The sequence below is a fragment of the Leiobunum rupestre genome, chromosome 6, assembly GCF_980474605.1.
Source record: "Leiobunum rupestre chromosome 6, qqLeiRupe1.1.hap1, whole genome shotgun sequence".
Taxonomy (NCBI): domain Eukaryota; kingdom Metazoa; phylum Arthropoda; class Arachnida; order Opiliones; family Sclerosomatidae; genus Leiobunum; species Leiobunum rupestre.
This window is the reverse complement of record NC_143389.1, coordinates 28,117,990-28,142,435: the sequence shown is the minus strand read 5'-3', so window position 1 is coordinate 28,142,435 and position 24,446 is coordinate 28,117,990. Positions and strand designations below refer to the sequence as shown.

General features: G+C 39.0%; 1 protein-coding gene across 3 annotated transcripts in view; it reads right to left on the bottom strand.

Annotated features, from left to right (window-relative positions):
- The window catches only part of tna (Zinc finger MIZ domain-containing protein tonalli), a 262,606-nt gene that overhangs the window by 96,647 nt on the left and 141,513 nt on the right, over positions 1–24,446 (bottom strand). For all 3 annotated transcript variants that reach the window (XM_090176869.1, XM_090176871.1, XM_090176870.1), the window contains 2 exons: positions 19,258–19,371; positions 16,995–17,100 (listed from right to left, as the gene is read on the bottom strand). In XM_090176869.1, coding sequence (XP_090032995.1) covers positions 16,995–17,100; positions 19,258–19,371 — 220 coding nt within the window. The remainder of the gene's footprint in view (positions 1–16,994; positions 17,101–19,257; positions 19,372–24,446) is intronic.

Here is a 24,446-nt window from a genome sequence, read left to right as displayed (position 1 = left end):
AAGGTTGGCAGCCATGTTTTTTACAGTTGGCAAGTAGGTTAAAATCGCTGGCTAGGTGTTGGTTAGGTAGGAAGTTGGGAGAGGGTTTTGCGGACATTGAAGCCGATAACGTAAGTCTTCCATCGCGATTGACGTTCTTTTCTCCCCCTGTCGTGACAAGACCATGATCATCGTGGATATATAACATAATAACCATAACTATGACACTTCCTATTGTTTTAATGCTAATTTCCTGACCGAACCGTTTTTCGACGCCGACATTCTAGCCCGGTTTCTACTTGGACTCGCACTCGAACTGAGTAGCGTGCTATCGTCCTTCGTAGTAGTACATTTCGCCTTAGGCACATTTAGACACTAGGGAAATCTGTACTGAGAGCTAGACCTAGATTGCGCAATAGCTCTGAAAATCAGTTTAGAGATAATTTTTCGTAATTGACATTCTTATTGTTATTACGTTACTTATGCCTACACCCGTAATCTTCCGCCCCCCCCCCAGAATGTTTGAGCCTTCCTGCCCCCCTTAAATAACTTGTAGGTGCGCCATTGTCTTGAGGATCGTTGCAGTGTTGGGCATTTTCGTCAAAGAGCCGCTCACGCTCACGTCTTATTGAGCGGTAAAATTTTCGCTCCTCTCTTTCCGTTTTTGTTTGAGCGGTAAAATTTTCGCTCCTCTCTTTCCGCTCTTTTTTGAGCGTTATAATTTTCACTCCTCTCTTTCCGCTCTTTTTTGAGCGGTATAGTTTTCGCTCCTCTTTTTCAGCTCTTTTTTGAGCGGTAAAATTTTGGCTCCTCTCTTTCCGCTCTTTTTTGAGCGGTAAAATTTTGGCTCCTCTCTTTCCGCCCTTTTTTGAGCGGTAACATTTTCGCTCTTATTTGAGCGGTAAAATTTTCGCTCTTTTTTGAGCGGTAACATTTTCGCTCTTATTTGAGCGGTAAAATTTTCGCTCTTTTTTGAGCGGTAACATTTTCGCTCTTATTTGAGCGGTAAAATTTTCGCTCTTTTTTGAGCGGTAACATTTTCGCTCCTCTCATTTATGTTTTGCGCTCTTTTAAAAAGATATTTTACCGCTCATTTTCGCTCATAATAACAAATCCGCTCACAATGAGATGAGCGGTGCCCAACACTGGATCGTTGATTGTCTCGTAAATCCAGTCTATTTTGTTGAAGGCTGCTGTACCCATAGTGGAAATGAAATTATTACATTGAATTCTGGAGTTTAAGGGGTTATAAGATAAATCGAAAAATCGTCTGCTAACACGCGCTACGATTTGGGGCGTCAATCACCCCAACTTTCTGCTCAACCTGGCGGGGAGAAACGTAAAATTCATTGATCCACCATAAATATGTAAGTAAATACTCCCTTTAAACGGTTAAGAGACCCACCCCTCGAATTCCTGAAATAACGGTTTATTTTTGAAACCCGATAAAGAATAAATATTGAGACATTTCGAGAGGAGAATCCTTAAGCGGAATAGCGAGTTCGCGGTTTGATTTTTAGAACGTTTACCTTTTTTCGCGAGATAAAAACGATAGAAGGCCATTCTGGGTAGCCACTAAAAGGTATTCTTGCCGGGGCTGTACGCCTAATGGTCGCGAGGGTGGCAGCGACGGGCACGATCGCGGTTTGGAGAAAGCTTCTCTATTTTCCTCAACTTCATCCGCCAAATCCCAATCCCCCCGCGCCTGCCCCCCAAAAAGATACTTCGCCTTCAGCCTACGAGAAAGGGGGCATCCCGGGCCCCCGCTATTCAATCGCGGCCGAGCAGTAGACCCCAAACAGCACACGCTCACTTGGCCGACGGACGACTCGTACACACGTTCCAGTTTGTAATAATCGATGTTCACTTTCTACATACGCGACTCGGAGAGAAGCTCTCACTCTCTAACTTCCTCCCTCCGAGTTTCGATTCAAAGGGGGGGTCAAGGAGGGGGGTGGCAAATGGTGCCCCGAAACGCCGTCAGATGGCGGCTGCGAGCGGAGCGGGGAGAAAGGATGAGGGTCCGACTTCTGACATAAATCCCAAGCGGAAGAAACAATCTCTATCGGGAAGAGCGCGCGCAGTTTCTGGTTAAAGAAATCCTTGTTGAATAAAGTTTCCCCGGCGCTTCATCAACCGACGACTTCTCAGCGGCCACCAGCCGCCTTCGACCCCGAAGTTGGCGCTCCGAGAACCCCTTCGACTCGCATTCGACTCTTCCGGCTGCCTCTACCGCTTCGCCTTCTTCAAGAAGGAAACTACAATGTTCCCGATCAATGGTTGCGCATCTCCGCGGAAGGCCGCGGCCCCATCAACGCTCTCTCCATCTCCCCCAAAAAAGGGGCCCACCCCTCCCCCTTTACCTTTAAGCCCTTTCGCCCACGCGCTCTCCCCACTAGCGCTCATTCCGCCCCGGATAAATAATATTAGCTTCTTCCCACTTACGGCTCGCGGACAGAAGTAACTCAGCTTAAGTAAACTCACTTAGGAGAAGGAGTATTAGAGATTACATCATTATCCCTAGCTAAAAGACAAACGATTACTCATCTAGAATAATTTAAAAATATTATCAAAAATATGTTTATTTTTACTTAATGACTATGTGGAGCAAATCCTAAGTTTAATGTACCTTCGGCACGAGAGCGAGAAAGGAAATACGTCCCCGTTTCAATGGCGCAAAATTAATTTTGAGATCTACCAATAATAGAGTTGTTAATTTTCTGCAAAAACTTCTAGAAAATTTTCCGAATTGCAGAAAATTATCCGCAAATTGGAAAAATAAAAAATTTAAACTAAAATTACATATTAAGGGATTTAATGTTTTTAACTTTTTATTGATATAAAATGTCTAATAACAGTAAACATACTACAAAACATTAATTGTGTTACCTTGTTAATCAGTTTAAACTAGTATAGAGGTTTAGTTTTACTTTTAGATTCGAAAAAATGAGGCGAAAATGTCGATTTATTTAAATTTGCAAACAATATTAGACTAATCATGGAATTAAAACTTTTTTTTTTTTCTGAAAAATAAGGAAACTTTTCCGAAAAAAAGGCCTCGTTCATTTTCCATAAACCTTTCCGACTTACAACTCTAACCGATAATGTATTTCAATAGCGTCATAAGTAGTACATTTTCGGAAACCAAATTGTAAACCGTGCTGATTTGATTGATTTTAATGAGTATCACGCTAAATATCGTCTTAACATAAACATTAATAAATACATTAATGATGGTATAATTGTAAAAGTAGAGTTTTGAAGTCTACAATAATCAGCGTTTAGATAAATGCTATTTAAACACGCAATACTAACAGAATCTAACAGTTTCGCTGTGAACATTAAAAGACACGAGGGGAAATCACTACAGAAAAATCACGAAAAATAACCTAAAAAAACAAAACTATTCGCTTTAAGGGTCTTAAAAAGATTTTATTTATTTATACTTAAGGATAATGACTCTTCTGAGACAATCCGCTGAAATCACGGAAATTTAAGTACCCACAATCCTCCCAATATATTAACAATATTTTATATATTAAATTTAAACAAATTTCCTATCAACTTAATAAACCAAGAGGAATGTTACCGAAAGTTAATTTCGCGAACACGATAATTTAAATTAAATTTTAGACAAACCGAATTTTTCGAGTTACCTGGTTTTGGAAATAAGGTTGAGAAACGTAAATGTTTTCGGAGTTCGATAACGAAATTCAAATATGACAATAGTGCGTACGCGAGTTATGAGGTCCCACGAATAGGCCATAAATCACATCTAAAATTAAAATTCCTTAATGCAACCGTAAACCTAGTTCAGAAATGATGGGTTCTAACTAAAGATATAATTTTCAACCAAGTCGGTCTTAATTTAAAATAAAATGTAATTTTAAGTCAAATATCGCCTAAAATCACTAAAAAAAGGTATTCTTATCAAGAAGTTATTTAGATTACTAAGAACGTAGGTGTCTTTCTTTCTCACCAACTTGTATGATCCAGACCCTTTCTCAAATTATATCACGCCACCTAGTAACGGTCAGAAAAACTTCTTATTTTATCCTAAGAAAAAAATTTAATAATTCGTTAAGGAAAAGTTCGATTTCACTATTAATTTATGTAACTTTAATTAAAGGTAAAATTTTCGATTTGGTTTTTAAATTAATTATCAATAGCAAAATAATTCGTAGTCAGATGGCGGTACTGATTCTTTTCGAATGTAGACAGAAAGTAGTCCTGTTTGCTTCTGAAAACGGATCGACTCGTACGTTCTCGCAGTAACCTAAATACGTTTTTGCTGTTTTAAATCGCAAACTCTCTATTTATAGCGTTTTAAAACTCTGCAAAGAACTACTGGAGTCTGCAATACAACAATGCTCAGGATGATCAACCAATATAAGGTAGATATAATCTCTGTCGGAGTATATCGATAAAATCACGATAAAATCGAGATTGAAACGAGTAAATCGAGATTGAAACGAGTAAGTCGAGATGAAACGAGTAAATCGAGATTGACACGAGTAAGTCGAGATTGAAACGAGTAAATCGAGATTGACACGAGTAAGTCGAGATTGACACGAGTAAGTCGAGATTGACACGAGTAAGTCGAGATTGACACGAGTAAGTCGAGATTGACACGAGTAAGTCGAGATTGACACGAGTAAGTCGAGATTGACACGAGTAAGTCGAGATTGAAACGGGTAAAACGAGATTGAAACGAGTAAATCGAGATTGACACGAGTAAGTCGAGATTGAAATTATTTAAACGTCATCAGTGGCGGCCTAAGGGGGGGGGGGGGTCCGCCCCGGGTACCAGGGCAGTAGGGGGTGCCATCGGAGAAACTCGAGGGGGGGTGCAAATCAGAACGATTAAACTTGAAGAAGACGGTCCCGTGAAAACTTCTGCACGGTCCTAGGGGGTGTCACAAAACACTGCCGCCGCCCCGGGGACCCAGCCTTCTTAAGCCGCCACTGAACGTCATTAAGTAGATTATATCAGTATCAAATTATTGATAATTTAATCATAATTATTAGCACACAGAACTAAAATTAACTTTATAAAAGTTTCCTGAATAATTTATATTCCCCGACCTTTTACGAATTTTTTAAGTTCCATGACATATCTGTGGCAACCCTGGATTTCATAAGCAAAGCCAGGAGGCTTTATGGGCGACCCCGAAAGCGTAACTCATAGCATCTTGTTTTCGTGTTCCGAAAAAGATGTAAATAGTCTCGAAGCACGAGCGCCAGAAAGCCCCCGGGGAGACAGTCGCCTCTGATGAAGAAAGGAACGCCCCCCCCCCCGTGGAAACTAGATCAGCGCCACTGTAACGAAGGCCCGATGCTCAGCCGAGCTAACACCGTCTCGCTGGATCGAGAGACCCGCGATTGAAGGACACGCAGCGCCCTCTCTTGGATTTAGGGAGCACGCTTTTCTCACTCTTAGTAAGAATGTACGTTATTTCTACTTTGGGAAAATGACTATTTCCAGATAAAAATATCAAATCCGGAATGGTATCTCATTGGTTCCCTAAAAGTGACGTCTTCCGACCCCATTACGCCCCCCTCTTGCTGTTTGCTATACTTATAGGAAAATTTAGGAAATGAAATAAGCGAATTATAGTAAAATATAGGACACTAAATAGGAAAATATAGTATAAAATAATAAGGTAATTATGACATATCGGTATGCTTTGACTCGTATCTATTGGAATATTGATAATTTTTTGTACACTGCTTTCTTGCATTATTGTATCACTTAACGGATTTCAAGGTTTTGTTCGAATGTGGCAGTGTTTTCACTACATGTTCTATTAAAAATTTTTATCAAACGACCCTGAAATTAGGAAAATAGGTGAAAATGAAAAGCTTATAGGACGGCATTAAAAATATAGGAAAATATAGGAAGTCTTGTCACATTTGTGAAAGTAAAATAAAATTGAATTAACTAACAATAATAACGGTTTTAAATGAAATCATCTAACACAGTTGCGCATATAGCTAATAATAATCAGGTACCACCTTAGGCTAAAGTCATCTAGCAGCTTATAATGCTGGCCGGGTTACAATGCGTAGAAGGGTGTTGACAAGCCCTTCATGCCACGCGTGCCAAAAGCTCTCTACACTAACTATTACCGTTAGTTATGAATATTTGGGTATTAGCCTAGCTGATTATTATTATTTATTATATTTGAAAACTATCCGTGGAAAAAAATAGAATATATACTTTGCTTAGTTTCCATATTAGAGAAACTTATTTCAACGTTTAGTTTCAAAAAATCAATTTTCATTGGCTAGAGTCATCAACGGCTCATTTTTACGTAGACATTATCTTGGAGTGTTTAAAAATACTGATCAACAAGTGGTTTAAATTTAAATATCTATTAATTTAAACGAATACGGGTGTTTTCCGAAACTATCAGATTAACAAAATAGCATAAAGCAGTCAGTTGCGAAAGTTGATCACCTCCCCGGGGGAGGACATTTGTAGGGTGGCCCTGTTTACGCCGTCTACAAAGGCTACACGGAGGAGGCTACGCTTCTTGTCGGTGGCTATCTCGATGACTGGACGCGGTCAAGTGGAACGCGACTAGGCCTAAATTAGCGCCGCGATGACCAAAGGGCAGTCGAGAGGCGGACATTGGACGGGCGTAGTTTTTCCATTCGAAAAGCAGCGGCGATTTCTCTCGTGATTTTGTCCACTAGGGGAGAGAAAAGTTCCAACTCGATCAACTAGATGGCGTCTACGTCTTGTTTACCGTCTTCGTGGCCTCAGTTCCTAGCCGCTATATATTATTACGCTGCTCAACTATAAACAAAACAGCGGCGCAGCGGGGGGCGCTTATTTATGGGCGTCGCCTCCCCCCCGTCGCGTCGTTACTCATTTCAAAGTTCTTGTACACTCGGGGAGTCTGGTTGACGCCGCTATACCATGCGAAGTAGATAAGTGGGTGAAGGCTGCGTAGCTAAGACGAAAACATCTCCGAGTAATTACCAGCCAGCATCCAGAAATTCGCCGTTGCGAAACCTACAAAGTAATAATACCGCGCGACGACTAAGAATTATTGCGAAAACGAAATAGGTGGCGCAGAAATACCAACGTTAGCCTTCTTCAATTGTTTGCAATCTCGCTTTTATTAACAAATATTTTTCTTCATAGGTCTTTGCTTAAAGGGCCATAGTCTGAAATAATCTTGGTGGAAATCCAGTAGCCCCCCCCCCTTTCGTAATCCGTGGCAGTTCTGACCCATCATAATCATGGATTTCTCAAGCCTTATTTCCGGAGCTCGTGCGGGAAACTGGTAAAATTAAAATGCCGGTGTAACCTTTTATGCAATCGCTGGGGTTATTTCTGAAGCCCTTCCTAAAATTTAACAAAAAGTCCCTCTTGTATTCTGGACAGAAAATCTCATCTAATTATCATGATTTTTGGAATGTATGTGAAAGTCCAAATTATTTAAAGGAAAAGTCCAGGTTGGGTAAAACTTGGGTCTATTTCAAAGATCATGTTTAAATATACTCCAAAATATCAGTCGTAAAATTGTATCTTTTTTTAATGAAGATAAATTAATTTTTAAACGAGCCAAATTTACCCGCTAAGCGATCTGCCATTTGGTTTTAGGACTTTAATCACGCGCTGTTAGCGCTATAACAGCGCTCTGTTCCCTGCGCGCGCTTGCTCGGCGCGCGGTCTGCGGAGGGAAGGCGAAAGAAAATGGCAGCTCTCTTGGCGGGTAAATTTCGCTCATTTAAAAATTAATTTATCGTCATTAAAAAAAGATACAATTTTACGACTGATATTTTGGAGTATATTTAAACATGATCTTTCAGATAGACCCAAGTTTTACCCAACCTGGACTTTTCCTTTAATTTTATAAATACTGAGAAATCAGGTATTTTAAGGATATAGTTAAGTTCATCTACTGTTTTTGAATAAAAATTATAAGTTAAACATGTTTTCGTTTTAAAATATGTTTTGCTATATTCCTCTAATGAGCGAAATTTTTAATAACAGCCACCGATTAGATGGCGCCACTATGTGCTACGTCCAATATCAGCAAATTTGGTGCTTCGCTTCATATTCTTTATATACTCTGCTTTAAATTGTCACGGGTAAGCTAAAAAGAGTCTATGATAGTGTACTGGGCCATTTCGCCCTAGATTTCTACGATAGCGCCACCTGGTTGTCGTAGAGTTAACTTGTTGATGTTAACGGTAATAGTAATAAATTAGGCATTGGGTGAAAACTCGGAAAATACTCCTTCCGCTTTGTAGCCCGGCCACCTGATAAAAGGCATTAAAAGTCACTAGATGACTTAAACCTAAAGTATTAGCCATAGAGTAAACCACTCACATAGTGGAAGGCCCTATGAAAGCGCGTGAAACATTAATCCTAACGGGCTAACTTGTTTTCGAGGCGTGAAAAATATAGTCCGAAGAGCGATGGTGTGGTTCTTACATTTTTCAGAGTATAAACATACTTTTTTATCCAGATATTGTACATTACCTTTAGGCCAACTTGTTAATTTCACGCCTCGAAAACAAGACGTTGTGTACGAATTGTGTTAACAAGTTTCGCTGATAGTGGTTTACTCTATGATATAAGCCTAGCTGATTATTATTATTATTATTATTATTGTAAAAGGTTGAAAACAATAACTTTACGTCTTGCAAATTGAAATTTTGTACATAAAATTAGTCGATTCAGTCCACCGAAAACCCATCGAGCACAATCCCCATTCCTTCAACCAAAAAAAAATAATCCACCATACGTTAAGTCTTGAGCCTCATTTCTAAATATTCAAGAATATAAATAATATTTTCGTCGAAAGTGAAATTTAAAATTAGAATAAAAAAACTCAATTGACAAATACGAGCATATTGGTCGCTATAAAAATTCATCAGCTGATAAAAAGCGAGAGGGGAGCCCCCTGGCGTAATAGTTCGTCATGTTTTGGCTCCGGATGATGGGCTCTGGAGGGAATACACTTCCGAGGCAACAAGATTTGTACCCGCGACCAGGATGGTCCTGGCGCGAGAACGAGCAGATGTCCCGAGAGAGGAGAGAGCTGGCTCGAATAGCGTCTGTCGCCCCCAAAAGAACTTCGGCGCGAGCTCGGCCCGTCCGCCCCCGCGTAGAGCCCGCGTCTGCACGTGCACGGGATGAATCACCCGACAAAGGCCTAGCGCTTCTGTCGCTTTTCACGACGCGAACGACGGCGCTTTTTCTGCCGGATGAATCTCCGGTGACTCCCTCTTCGCGAAACGGGGACGCTAAAAGCGCGGGAAAGAGCGCGCGTCGAAATCTCGCGCCTATTTTAGCTCGCAGCAAACCCAAGCAGCCGGTAAAACACGGCCAACCTCGAGATAGTCATTCCGATCGCGCCACGTGCGCCCGCTATTAAACCGGCGCGCGCTCGCCAACTCGCAGCGTCTCTGTCACGGATGACGTCACGGCAGACAACCATTGTTCCGGGGACCCCGGTGGTGCGCGGGCGGGCAAATTTCCAAACGAGGCGTTTCAAAGTGGACAATGACGAATTTATAGGCCCTAAATAGGGGCTCTTTGATCTCGCTTTCGACGAGTTGGGCCCGACGCTCAGATTTTCGCCAAAGATAAAAGCGGGGTGCTGAATTATAAAATCAATCGAATGGGATTCAACACGCGATGATAGAGAAGTATTCGCTATGGCGGGAACTTGTTGAATGTTATTTACGCTTCGTGAATTCGGAAAGGAACAGAAAATATTTCATTCAAATAGAACTACTCGGAGGTACTTAGATATAGGTTTGTTACCACTTACTCTTTTATTTCGTACTCTTGACAATTGAATGGAATGCCCTGTTCAGAAATATCACGTAACTTTTAAAGACTATTGGCAAAAGCGCTATTAATATTAAATTACTGCTTGACAGAGACAACGAAAATTTCAGTCATAAATAGAAACTGCACCAAATCAATATTAATTTTTGCAAAAAATTGTCGGAAAACACATTTAGTTTACGATGAATCATGAAACCCAGACAGAAACAAGTTCGTCAGTGGACGGAAAAAGTGAGGAAAACGGACACGCTCAGGCCAGAGCTGTTCCCTCCCTAGAAAATATTAAAGTTTTCAAGTTTTCTTTAAAGGAACTATGAACCATGTTTGTTTTCTTCAATCTTCATAAACAAATTCCACATTGCTTACACCTTGTTTAACAGAAGATATAAATTATTGGCGCTAGTTACGTTAAAAGCAAGTCGTAGCTCGTATTATCATGCGATTTTTCGATTTAGTTCATACTCCTTTTAAAGAATACCCACTGCTCAGAATTTTGAAGTCGTTTCAAATCCCAGAGCAGATGAACGAACGTGTCACGACCCAACACATTCGTTGAAACTGGACCTTTCTTTCGGCTTTTGACCCACACATTACTTATTATCGCTACTCGGAATACGTTTGCTCTAGTCACTTTAAACACTCAATTTATAGACCGCTACACTCGGTAACAAAGACCACACAGCAGTATCTGGGCTGCGTTCAGTAACGGGCAACGAAGGGGAAATGGATCATTAACCGTTGATCTCCGTTTGCAATCGTCACGTATAAGGCTACTGAACGGCTACACGAAAAACTGACCGAATTTCTAATTAATTTGTGTGCTATTTCTTGAGCATCTCGCTATCGTCATTTTGGCTTGCTTGTGGTTACGTCACGATTTCGCTTATAATAATCAGCTAGGCAAATACCAAAGGCACCACCGTAGGCCCAAGTCATCTAGCAACTTTTAATGACTTAATAATAATAATATTTATTTAATAAAATGCTTCGCTGGCAACAACAGAGGCAAAGCCTATTCAAGGTGGTTACCGAGACATCACAAACACAAAGATAAGTATAGTAATAAGAAACCAGAACAGTAATTTATAAATAACCGAAAAAAAAACAACAAATAGAACTTAAGAATTTTGAATCATCCAATCAGTGAAAAGAAATTCTGAAATTAGCAAACGCAATTGAGGAATCGGGTATTCGGTGGCCTTCTCTCGGATTTAAGAGGGCAAGCTGTCCCAAGTTCGAGCACTCCGGTAAAAGAAAGAGTTCTTCAATGCCACGCGAGCCAGCAGCTTTCTACACTAACTAATACCGTTAACCTTAACAAGTTTTTATAGAAAGGGGAAGCCGAAAAACTCGGTGGAAAACCCCTTTAAGCAGTGGGGAGAGAACTTGCAAACTCTACGCAGGAGTGGTTCCGAGTTTTGAACCCAGTGCCACAAGCTGGGACCGAACCCAGTTCCTCTTGCTGCGAGGCGAAAGCGCTAACCACTCCGCCACCCCAGCTACATTTTTGAACGTCGCGAGTTCAGAATAAAATAAACAACAATCCCCAAGGATTAAACTGACGAAAATGTTTGCGCAGATTAGCTCCCCTAATGAAAATCCTAACGACGCCACTGTTTAACCCTTGAACGTTTATGCCGTCTGTACATAACGGATACTGATGAAATGCATAAGTAGGAGTTTCCATTTTGTTAGTTTTATTGCGGTAAATACTTTAACGAGGTTTATAAAATTAGTTTCACCCCCACTTAATATAATCGTTACGGAGTAAACGACAGATAATTATAGTAAGTACCAAAATATGAGCGAAAAATGGTTTTAGTTAAGACGTTAGCGATCACAGCGGGACCTTACAGTTTCGAAAATTTAATCCGGCCAAAAGAAGAAATCGTTCGATATTACGCGGTGAAAATCGACCAACATTTGGTGCTGTAGAGGCGGCGAAGGCTATCAAGCGTTGTCGGGCCGCGAATACTAATTTGCCAGAGAAGCGACCGCCGCCTTCGTCCCGCGCGATTTATGTAGTTCCGTTATACAATATTATTGAGCGGCTTTTCGACCCACAAGGGGAACCACCCCCTCGGCCTCCGCTGTTTAAGGAATCTGCGGAGCCCTTCGAGGGCGTGGGAGGCCCTACGACAAAGACTCTTACTGTCCAGAATAAACAAAGCAATGAGGCGACGGAAAGTAAGGAGTCCGTAGTGTCTCCGTTGTCCTCTGGCACCGCGGAGAGTAAGTGAGGAGAGTGAGAGAGGATTTTTGCCGGCCTTACTTCGCGGCAGTCTTCACTAAAGAGAATAATGGCTTTATAAACATATTTCAAGCCTTCGCAGCTTCGCGATCGATTTCCGACGTTTTCAACATCTTACTCTCTCTCTCTCTCTCTTTGTAGGTAATCACTCGACACACACACGCCCCCGCGCGTTGCTTTTCTCGTCTAATAGGGTCGCTTATCTAATAGGAACACCATTTGAACTTTCACAAGCCCTATACACTTGACATCTGCCGAAACAAAATGGCGGGGACTGACGCCGTATTAAACATTTATAGGTTCACTATAACTTCAATTTACGAGACTTTTGGATCAATATCGGCTAAGTCCTTTCCTTCTGTAATTGCTGAAATTAACAATAATTCTTCTTCAGATTATAGCATTTTATAGGTTTCCACATGATCTTACAATGTAGAAATTATCTTGCGGAAACACATAAATTTTTCGCACTGTAGAATATTATTGGAACGGGCATGATCTTATTACTAACAGTGGACCTTATCTTATGGAAACATCTATTGCACGAATTATAGCATTGGGACCGGAATTATCTTATTACTAACAGTGAACCTTATCTTATGGAAACATCTATTGCACGAATTATAGCATTGGGACCGGAATGATCTTATTACTAACAGGGGACTTTATCTTATGGAAACATCTATTGCACGAATTGTAGCATTGGGATCGGCATGATCTTGGTACTAACAGTAGACATTACCTCGTGGAAAAATCTATTTCACGAATTGCAGCATTGGGAGCGGTATGATATTACTACAAACAGTGGACCTAACGTTGTGGAAACATCTATTGCACGAAATGTAGCAAATTACTGGAGCCGGCATGATCTAATGGGAAAACATTCAGCTTATCAGATTGTAGCAAGTTTTTGGGTTTGGCATGATCTTGGTACTAACAGTGGACATAATCTTGTAGAAACATCAATTGAACATATTACTGGAACAATGGGCATATCGAGCTCCTCAGATTGTAGAAAGATATCGAAGAGTGAATTGCGTTAGTGTTGAGCATGCATTTGATAATAAAACACTACATGTATAAAAAAAACATAAGTATGTTCATGCTCACTGCACTCCAATAAATCATTGGTGGTTTAATGCAAATAACTGTTTCGCTAACGAATTCCAGTTAAAGCTTTAGATTATTTTACCTGAAACGCAATCTATTGTTCAGAAGATGTTGTACGAACAAAGAACGTTTTTCATTTTGTGCTTTCAACGAAGTTTACGACCAAAAACCAAATTTTAAATATTTATCAAAAGGAACTCAATTACGCCAGCAGAGGGGCTTGTCCCCCAGGACTCCCTGTGCCATGGCCCAAAATATATCTTCAATGGAAACTACAGGATTAGAAGGAAATGCAAGCGGCTATTGTTGTAGCATGTGTCCACAATGGTTTTTGCCTAAAACTTAACCTAACCCAACGCAGGGCCGGCGTTAGGGGGGGGGGAGCGGGGCAAAAGTACCCCGGGCCCGCCGGAACGGGTGCCTAACTAAAATTATCTGACTATTTCCAAAAAAACAAATTTTGGAGTAAAAATTACCTTGGGCCCGAAAATCCTAGCGCCAGCCCTGACCCAACGCATCCCATCCTAAAAATCCACGAATACCCTTCCCATAGACTTTATACGGAAAATCCTTCAAAGAATATCCAATACACATCCCGTAGTCAAAAATGAAAATGTCCGACACCTCGACTTGACTTAACTGAACCAACCCACCCTTACCTAACTTAACTCAACCAACCCAACCTTACCTTTTTTTAGCTAGGCTAATAATACCATCTTAGGCCTAAGTAATCAAGCGACTTTTAAAGCCATTAATTCAGGTGGCCGGGTTACAATGCGTAGGAGGATGGTGGCAAGCGCTTCATGCCACGCGAGCCAACAGCTCCCTACACTCACTATTACCGTTAACTATTAACTTAACCCTAACCAACCCAACCCACCCTTACTTAACTTAACCAACCGATCCTTAATTAATTTAACCTACCCAACCCACCCTTACTTAACCTAACCCACTCACCCCACCCTTACTTAACTTAACCAAACCTTACCAAACCTATCCTAAACTACCTTAACCTAACCAAACCAAACCTACCCTAAATGTGGATGACTTACTACACTTATAAAATGCTACCCCCTCCCCCCTTTTCGTACACACCCAGACGAAAATTGTTTAAAAATCACTGGTTACAGTATGCGGTGTAGTTAAACACAGTTGGTTTAAAATAAAGCGGTACGGAACAAATTACGGGTCGAATAGGTATGATTAAATAACGCTCAACAAACAAACCGAAGCGTTCCTAGAAGCTAAATCAAAGAGCTTAAAAATAGAAGTGGCGATTCAGGCGTGCATAAATACAGGTTCGAGTCACCAACGCTTCACCAGGAAAAAGCGTCCTCGAGTTTTGTTCTTTTAAAATAAAGGGCTATGACTAAAAATAGTGACCGCGAGGGGGAGAGGAAGGGGGTGGGTGCAAAAGTGAAAGCTACGCCGACGGTATAGATTATTCGGAGCCATGTAGAAGCGTGAGGGGGCGTCTTCGCTTATTTTTCGATAGAAAAGTGATATTCCCGTTTCATTTGGTTCATAGTTCCTCTATGGTTCGTCCCTCTGGTGACGCGCGTATGGGAACTCGACCGTTTCCGTTTCTCCTTTATTCGCGGGGGGGGGGGGGCGTCGACGGGTGGGCTCGAGACAGACGTCACCGACAAACTCCGAAGCCCGTGTATGGCCCGCGACCTTTCAACTTTTTGCTCCGTTTATATTTGGCACGGGTTTTCCAGAACACAATACACGTGTCCGAGTGGGCCGAGAGAGTGCACTACGAGAGTCTATTATAACGCGGTGCAAATGGGAAAAGCGAAAGCAGCGGGGGCGGGAAAAGGTCGTTGGTGGGAGGGGGGCGATTGAGACCCCCTTTCTGCCAACGTCGAAATGGGGGAAACCACGACGTACGGGGAAAGTGCAATATTCCAAATGTTTATATCGACTCTATCGACCCAATCGATGCAACGGCTATCCTAAATCTCCCCCCCCTCGTAGACGAATCTCCCCTCCCATGCCTATAATATAACAATGTGACTAATGACAACTTGTAATGAGAGGAAAAAACCAACGCCATACCTTGAAAGGTTCTAATACGTTCTAAGCGAAAAGGAATCATTTCTAATGGCTTACACTTTAAGACTAGCCATTCCTTCACTAACGTAACGATTAAGTTTAAATAATTTAATTTAAATAATTCCAACGCTGATAGTTAACCGATTTAAGAGAAATAGTCAAGTGATAAGTTTAATTCGGAGTAGTTACGGTATCTTCAAATTGTCGCTTCATTCGAACGCTAGATGGCACGATTGAAGTAGGCCGTCGTCGGCGCGCGAAAGGAATCGACAAAATCGAATCACGATAGAATGCGGAGACGAATTTTCACGATTCGCTGTACTGCGACATTTTAGGCGACGTGTTCGGGAAAATTTTAATTTTCTAAATAGCCCATGACCGCTGGCATTTTGTTTTTAATTGGCACTTTGGTTTTAGGATTTTTACCTCAAACATTACGTGCTGCACGTGCACGTAGCAGCTTGTGTTCTATGAAAAGCCTTTTATGAACGCTTATAGATAAACACGCCTATTACCAAGAATCTAATTTAGCTAATTAATAATAATCAGCTAGGCTACCACCCAAGGCACCACCTTAAGCCCGAGTCATCTAGCGACTTTTGTTCAGGTGGCCCGTTTAAATTTCGTAGGAGGGTGGTGGCAAGCCCTTCATGCCACCCGAGCCAACAGCTCCCTACACTAACTATTACCGTTAACCTCTACAAGTTTTTATTGAAAGGGGAAACCGAAGAGCTCGGGGGAAAGCCCTTAAACCAGTGGGGAGAGAGCTTGCAAACTCCACGCAAAAATAGTTGTTCCGAGTTTCTAAATACGGAAATGAAGAATAGGTATTTGTAAAAAACAAAAAATATATTGGTAAATTAAAACAATATCTAAATAACCTGAACAGTGGGCCGTTGGAAGTGCCATGTACATTTCAGCTTAAAAATAAATAGTATATTTTCAGAAACAAAATATTAGGTAAATGCAAGATGTTTCTCAATTGGGAGAGCCCTGTACGTTAAAATACTGCAAGTACGACCAAAAAATAAATGGTCATCTATTGTTATTATTAAATTTAAAATACATTGGCTATTTTAAACCAATTTGATTTAATTCAATTGATTTAAAAAATCATTGATTTAAATCACAATGTATTCAATGACGGAATTAAAAAAATGGCAAAAAAAAGAGTTATGTACCAATTCCATTGCGTTTTATGTAAAAATCATATTTCGTAGCTCTTAGCGTGACCAAACTAAAGTTATCTAAAGCCCAGTTCACACTATACAATTAATTGGGCTACTTAAATGTATCCAACTAATTGTAATCAAGAAAATTGCATAGTGTGAACAGAAATAGTTGGAACCATTGTTACAATATTTCTGTTCACACTATACAATTTTATTGCTTACAATTAAGTGGCCCAATTAATTGTATAGTGTTAACTGAGCTTAAGTCTGTTTATTTCATTTCGTAGTCATGGGAACGTGTATTTATTCCATTTAGCCGCCTTGACAAAGCGTGATTTTGAAACGAATAACACGCGTCGTCTACTAGCGGAGAAAGTTTCTACCAAATTATTGAACAGTAATTTATTTGCATTAAGATTAAATTAAATCTTAGTTAGCGTAACAGATAAAAACAATGTATTAATCAATTAAGCAGGAAGAGTCATTATTTATATTTAAAAAAATCAATAAATTAAAAAAAATTAAAAATCCGATATAAATAAAAATAATTTATTGATTTTCTTTATAATGAAAAATCCAACAAAAAGCAGCAACAAATCGGACTTACCCGCAGACTTAGATGTAAACTTGTCCCTCTGCGCCGCACAAACAGCCAACAACCGGTACCCCAGTTCCAAGTCAAATCCTTGTTGAGCGGCCACTCTGCTAACCACCTGTTGCCAAATGAAAATCAAATCAAATTGAATGGTGGTGGTTCATGTACCCCAACTGTACGTGTTTCAGGATTTAGCGTGACATTATTACAATTATTGCGACACTCTTCGGTACAAAACGCTTGTCATTTCAAAATGAGAACGACAATTTACTGTCACTGCATCTTACTTTAGAACTAGGAACCTCGTTTGCAGTCTAAAGAAACTTTGGTTTATATATCGCATTTTATTCTTTCCACTCAATTATTTTATCATCTTCTTGCACTTTGTAAGTGCTTTAAGTATACTTTATTGCACTTTGTAAGTGCTATAAAGTATACTTTCAGAATAGCAGATTCCCTCGTTTTAAACCACACCCGTTTGCCTTTCCTCGTGCAATTTTTCCCTTTTCTTCATGTAGGTGCAGAAAATCTTATGGGAAAATTGAGGCTATGTGTTCTCAGTTAACCTAAATACATTCTTGGTGTATATCATCTTCGAGAGTCAAGTGGTGCGCAAAATTAAATTATTTACTTTTACGAGTAAAGTTGAAGACTAACCACTCTTTTTAAACTCTTTGTTACCAAGGAGCAACAAACACAGCATCCCACACAAAGAGAACGCCACCCGTCAGAAGTCGTGCATTTTCTTGCGTACAGTTTTCATTGGTTAGACGCTTTAGGGCCCGCTGCCGTCGGAAGGGGAAAATTCGGAAATTGTCTCCCCCCCCCCCGGCCTTAAAACGTTCAGCGTAAAGGCTCGTCCAATGAAATTTGCACACAACACTGCGTTAAAGGCTAGCTGCGTTCTCCTTGTGTTTGTTGCTCCTAGTTGTTACTTAGTATGTAATTTTCTTCGTTTTTAAATGATGTTTTTTGACGTAGGGATTAAAAAATTGATTCCTTCATTAGGTCCGATAACAGCTTAGAGGTCGCCACCCTTGGCCACCATTCAAGAAAAATAAACTTTCAGGTTCAAATTTACGAGATCTGCTTCACTTTAAATCTCGCCAAATTATTTAAGGTCCTCCTTGCTAAAATTTTTTAGCAGGCCGTAGGTTCCATACACGTACATGGGAGTGATTTTTCCGATTTTAAAAATGTCCGTTTTATATCTAATGTATTTCAAATGTCTATTTTCAAAATACAAATTAATTATTTAAATTAAATTCATAGGGTTCGAATAATTTAAAACAACGGAAAAATTAACTGAAATTTTTATCTAAATGCTAGGTCCATTTTCCCCACCACAATCGAAAGATATGATTCAACCTTTAAATTAACGTTTTAAATACAGTTTCTATGTAAATAAAAAATTAAAGATTATTGTGATGGAAAATAATATTTAAGTTTTCTATCGTCGAATTTCATTTGAACATTCGAATAAAATAATAATAATAATAATCAGCTAGGCTAATACCTAAGGCACCACCTTAGGCCCAAGTCATCTTGCGACTTTTAATGCCTTTAAACAGGTGGCCGGGTTACAATGCGTAGGAGGGTGGTGGCAAGCCCTTCATGCCACGCGAGCCAACAGCTCCCTACACTAACTATTAACGTTAACCTCAACAAGTTTTAATGGAATAGGAAACCGAAGAGCTCGGGGGAAAACTTCTTTAACCAGTGGGAAGAGAACTTGCAAACTCAACGCAGGAGTAGTTCAGAGATTTCACCCAGTGCCACAAGTTGGTATCGAACCCAGCTCCTCTTGCTGCGAGGCGAAAGCGCTAACCACTCCGCCACCCCACAAAACTGATTAATAACTGATTAATTTTGATGATTTTCATTAAAATTGCTTTAATTCTTATAATTACAATTAATTTTTACAGCCTACTTGAATTTTATTTATCTAAATTCAGAATGAAATTCTAATGACTACTAATTTGAAATTTATTTCGAAAATTACATTTACGTTAAAGACTAGTTGAGTTAAGTTAGATTTGTTATGGTTATTTTAAGTTAGGTTTGTGTTAAGTGGAATTAGGTTAGTTTTGGTATATTTTGTTAGATTTGTTTAAGCTAAGATGACTTTCAACATTTCTTATTGAAATTCGAAGCCCCAATAGAGCTTAGACCACCTCTAAAAAGGGGTTTTTTAAATAATTATTTCTCAAAATTTAAGCCCCCCCCCCCAAAGGCGGTTTGGCTTAAGACGAGCATAAAGGTGAGAATATCTTACCGTCAAGCATCCGATCAGGTTTTGCTCGAAGACCTTCTGGAAAGCTCGAGTGTCCCCGCACCAGTCCAAAAGCTCACGTGCTGCACTTTGGAATCCCATCGGAGAACTCAAAGCCTGCCGAAGAAACAAAACCAATTAATAGGCGTAATATTTACATTGAATTACAATATTCAATTAAAGATGAGGATTCGATATGATCTTTTGAGATTTATCGAAGAAAAAACACTGAAAATATCAGCCTTCAAAACCTAACAATGTATTATAATCTATTTTTTGATTATAATCAGTTTAAATGGGATGAGGGAAAAATTAAATCTGGTGTGGAAAATACACGTCCGAAGTTGAAACTAAAAAGTGTCAAATAATAACATAAAATCCCTAAAAATTACCATTAACAACTTTTTAAAATTGGCTTATTTTAGTCAAATATTGGTCGAGTTGCCAGATTTTGGGCTAGAAAATAGATTATAGTTATATATTTTGGACTTATTGACGACCGAAACGAGTCTAGGTGGCGTAGCGCCACTAGCTTCTCCGAGGTTGCACATGTGACCTAGCGTCTGCTACCGACAAATAAAAAAGTCATAAGAACGTTTTCTCTTAAATAAACTTATCAAAATATAATCAAGCGATGCAAAAATTATTCTAAAATGGAAATATCATTATTTATAATGTTAAATTTACGATAGTTTTCAGTCGCGAATATTTTGATAATAGATTTTCAAAAAAAAATTAATTGTTTTGGCATATTTATATAGATTCGGCACAACAAACTAAAATTAACCACTTTTTGCTTGGACGTTTCCCTAAAAAACTGGCATTTCGGATAAGTATATTTTACATTAGATGTTCTTAATATTTAAAGAAATTCTTGAAGTATATAAAACTGCTTTCTCTGGCGAATAATAAACAATCCGTTATAAAGTGATCCGTTAATTGTAGAAAACGACAAAAGGAAACCTCATTTTTTTATTATTTATTAATTTGAAAGTAATTGGTTATAATGTTATAAAACAGTGATTATCATATGAAAATTTGGAGAACCCCATCGGGCGATATATATTAACAAGTTATATATATAATTATTCTTAAAGGAAAAGTCCAGGTTGGGTAAAACTTGGGTCTATTTGAAAGATCATGTTTAAATAAACTCAAAAATATCAGTCGTAAAATTGTATCTTTTTTTAATGACGATAAATTAATTTTTAAACGAGCGAAATTTACCGCCAAGTATTTAACTATTCTTAAAAATAAAGAAATATATATATATAAATATATAATCTATATACATAAAGATGTGAATTTTGCACGAAGATATTTGAAGTTTTGCGTAGAGGATTTGAAGTCGCGAGTGTAGTACAAGCGTTGGGCTAACCACTAATAAAACATTTTAAAAAATGCGGAAGTCAAAAGGGAATTTTTGCCCCCACCCGAATGTTTGAAAATTTAATAGAGTAATCCGCCGAACGAACCACCGCTCCAACCAAGCAGTTGCGTAAGCCACTGCTTTCGCAATCCCAATTAACCCCCACAATGCCATCTAGTGGCGGGAGAAAAGTTGCTCCGGAAAACGGTCTCTATTATATTTTCGGCCGATTTTTTTCGTTCATTTGTCCCGGGGAATAAATAATTCAGGGACAGGGACGGAGTGCCGCGCGGGATGAAAGACGACTCGGAAGAATGGTGCGGAACTTTGGGGCGGCGGATCTTGGTGTTGGTGGTGGTGTGCTCGCCGAATTAAATAGGGGAGTAGATGAAGGGGGGACACACACGAAAATGGCTTTAATGTCAAGGACTCCGAGCAGTAGCGACGACCAGTATGGATTTTTACGGAGAAAACACTTTCCCAGAGTTCGTTTATTTTTCGTCCACGCCCCTCTGTAGCGCGGATAAAGTCCCGGCTTGCCATCCGATTCTTGGCGACGTTCGGACCTCGCCTCTTCCAAACGTCGCCGCCATTTTTGGGGGGACCTGTCACACCAATTCAAGTAATCTTCAATCACTTCGAGTTCGCACCCTCGCTTTCTAATTTAGGTGTGTGAAAACTCGGAACAGCCCCTTCCACGTTGAGTTTGCAAGTTCCATAAAAACTTGCTGATGTTAAGGGTAATAATTATAGTAGGGAGCTGTTGGCTCTCTTGGCATAAAGTGCTTGACACTACCCAGGAGTTAAAAGTCGCTAGATGACTTGTAGGGTTGGCAAAAACAAGCCAGACTGGTTTTAACCTCCAAAAAAAAACCATGGTTAAAACTACTTTTTTTATTAAAACATTTTTGAGAAAAGAATTATAAATATTGAAAATTTTAAATACTATTTATTTCAAATAAAAAACGAAACTAAAACTTAACCTTTACTTTTTGTCGTAAGTAATGAGAGCTCGATATAAGCAATTGGGGATCTTAAAATTCATTAAGTAAAGGTACTGTCACGCGCAATAACGTAATTTTTAAATCGGTCAATTTGAGCAATTTCGAAGTAATGAGGGCTAGATATAAGCAATTTGAGCATTTTTTTATAAGTGGTTTTAACCTGTTTAAGACACCGGTTACAACTGGTTTTATCCATACTGGTTTTTCCCCAACCATGATGACTTGGGTATTAGTCTAGCTGATTATTATTAAGATTATTATTAAGAGCTAACAAACTGCCCTTAAAACGATGAAGTGCTTCCAAAGGCCAACTGTATAGGTTATTGAGGTCGCAATTCTCAGATATCGAAAGACATTCCGTTAATCAGATCAGGTTAATCTTTTATATACTCCTCACCTGGCAATCTGATCTCAAATTATATCTGCATTTATCACCACAATTCACAGATCTGAACCTATCCGCGAGATTCAGTTCGCTGAACAGTTATCTGACTTCGACGTTAGGTATATAATATTGTAAAAAGCAAAAAGAAATAAAACTAAATTAAAATTTCGAAAGGATTTAACAAATCTACAACTGCGGTTTACAATGAATCCAGTTTAGTTTCGGGTTTAAACAATCTCGTTTGCATTTTGACCCGTATCAACTGATCCGATAATATCTGAACGTAAATGCTGATAATCTAATATCTGATTAATCAAAATTATTTGATCGCCGGTCAGATCTGATAATTGGTGGCAAGCACTGAATTTACTAAGCATTTATCGCTTTATATATGTTACATATATTATTGAAGAAATTTTATACTCGATTATCTGCATTTAGTATAGTTGGTTTTTACAATGTTAAATTTTACCATTTTCGAACTCATAGGTTCGCCATGGGCGCGTCAAAATTCTAAGAAGGAAATCTTCTCTTAAGAAGAGTTCTTCGTGAGAATTTTCCTTCCCGTGAGAAGTCGCTAAAATGCGTCAAATGTAAAAGATTCTTCTAAATATGGCGGCTTACGATAATGCCACGAACGTTGTACACTAAGCCTTTGACAATAAATATTATTTTTTTGCACGATTTCACGACAATATATGAAGGAAGAAAACATTTGATTTATAATTTAAAAGGAAATGTTTCATCGGAAATTAGCTAACCATTTTGTATTCTCTGAAATTCGTTTTCGTCCACAAAAATATCATAATGTTTATTTTCTTCAGCATCAAGAAAACTGATTAGAATATTAGCTGCCATTTTGATTTATAATATCCCCCTTTTTGAGCAAGTGAGAAGGACCGTCCAAATTTTGAGAGGCGAGAATTATCACTATCAAGGAAAGAATTTTTAGAAATTTGCCGCGCCCCATACCACCCGAATTTCTACCATTCCAAATCAAAGGAAAAAGGCTGGTAATATGCCTAAATATATATACCATTGGACTTCTTTCGACAGTAAGAATCTAAATTATCATTTAGACAGGTTACTCTAGAAGTAATCGCTTTGAAACTAAATAAGTTAATTGTACATTTTTAAACTATTCTCAAACACAGTTGGGTAAAATATTTTTTTATCTTCAATTCTTTGCAATTTTTTTAAAATCAGTGATATCATAAGTTTATAATATTTATCTTACTTGGAAGTATCTATGTATGCCATAAATACGAAACATGAGCCTTCGCTGGCTTAACGAAGATTCCGTTAGCCGCGAATTTTCCGCCATATCGCGGATGTGTATATCGCATGCGTATTTCGTTTCGTAGCCATGTAAAATGTTAAAATAACACTGCATAGGAATATGTACTAATTAATAAATAATTTTTTCTATGTTATATTTTTAGAAACTCGCTATATGATATGTTTTCTTCTAAAAAGCATTTCTAAAAATCAGCGGGAGCCTGAAAAGGTGCACATTTCAAGTGAATTATATTAGCAGGATAGTAAAATAATAGAGGGTGTTTCAAATGGTTATGCACAAATTTGAAGGAGCATTCCTGTTTTTCTCCATTGTCCTACGATGAGTTGAAAGAGCGCCAGTGAGCTTCAAAGTGTGACCTACTAACCCCTGGAAGTAGGTTGCAACAAGTGCAAAACCAAGCAGCAGGGACTTTAAATACTGTTTAAGTTTACTTTTTTACGCTGGTTACCTCGATTTATTAACAAAGTCCTTTTTTACCTATCACACGAACCCAAACCTTAATGTTCGCGTTTCCCTGCTGCTTGGTTTTGCGCTTGTTGCAGCCTACATAGAGGGGATAGTGGGCCACACTTTGAAGCTCTCTGGCGCTCTTTTAACTCATCGAAGGAAAATGGGGAAAAAAACAGCCACACTTATCAACTCACCCCCTACAACTCCTTAAATTTTTTTGCATAACCTTTTGAAAACACCCTGTATAGCTACCGTACATTTGCGCCCAATTTTATTTAGTAAATTATAATACACATCTTTTTGATTAAGTAAAAATAATTGTGAAATACGAAATATTCACATCTTCATTACGTTTATCAGCGTACGTTGCAGTATATTAACTATTTTTCTTAAAGAATTTCAGTTGGGGTGAAACTGAAAAATCGAACGTGTTTTATGTTCCCCTGCTACGATAGGGGGAGATACTTGACGGGGTCTTTTTTGTAATACTTAAAAGCTTAAAAAGGGTTCCTTTGGAACAGACTCTTGCTCTATTGTGTTGGAAAATCACACACGATCATAGAAAATTGCTATTTTTAGTCCGGCGGGTGTTAGCGCTATTGGACGGGTTTTTCGCATGGAGTCATGTCCTGGATTTATCATTATTTGGCCCATGAAAGAAGTAAGCACATTCCTTTCGTCTCG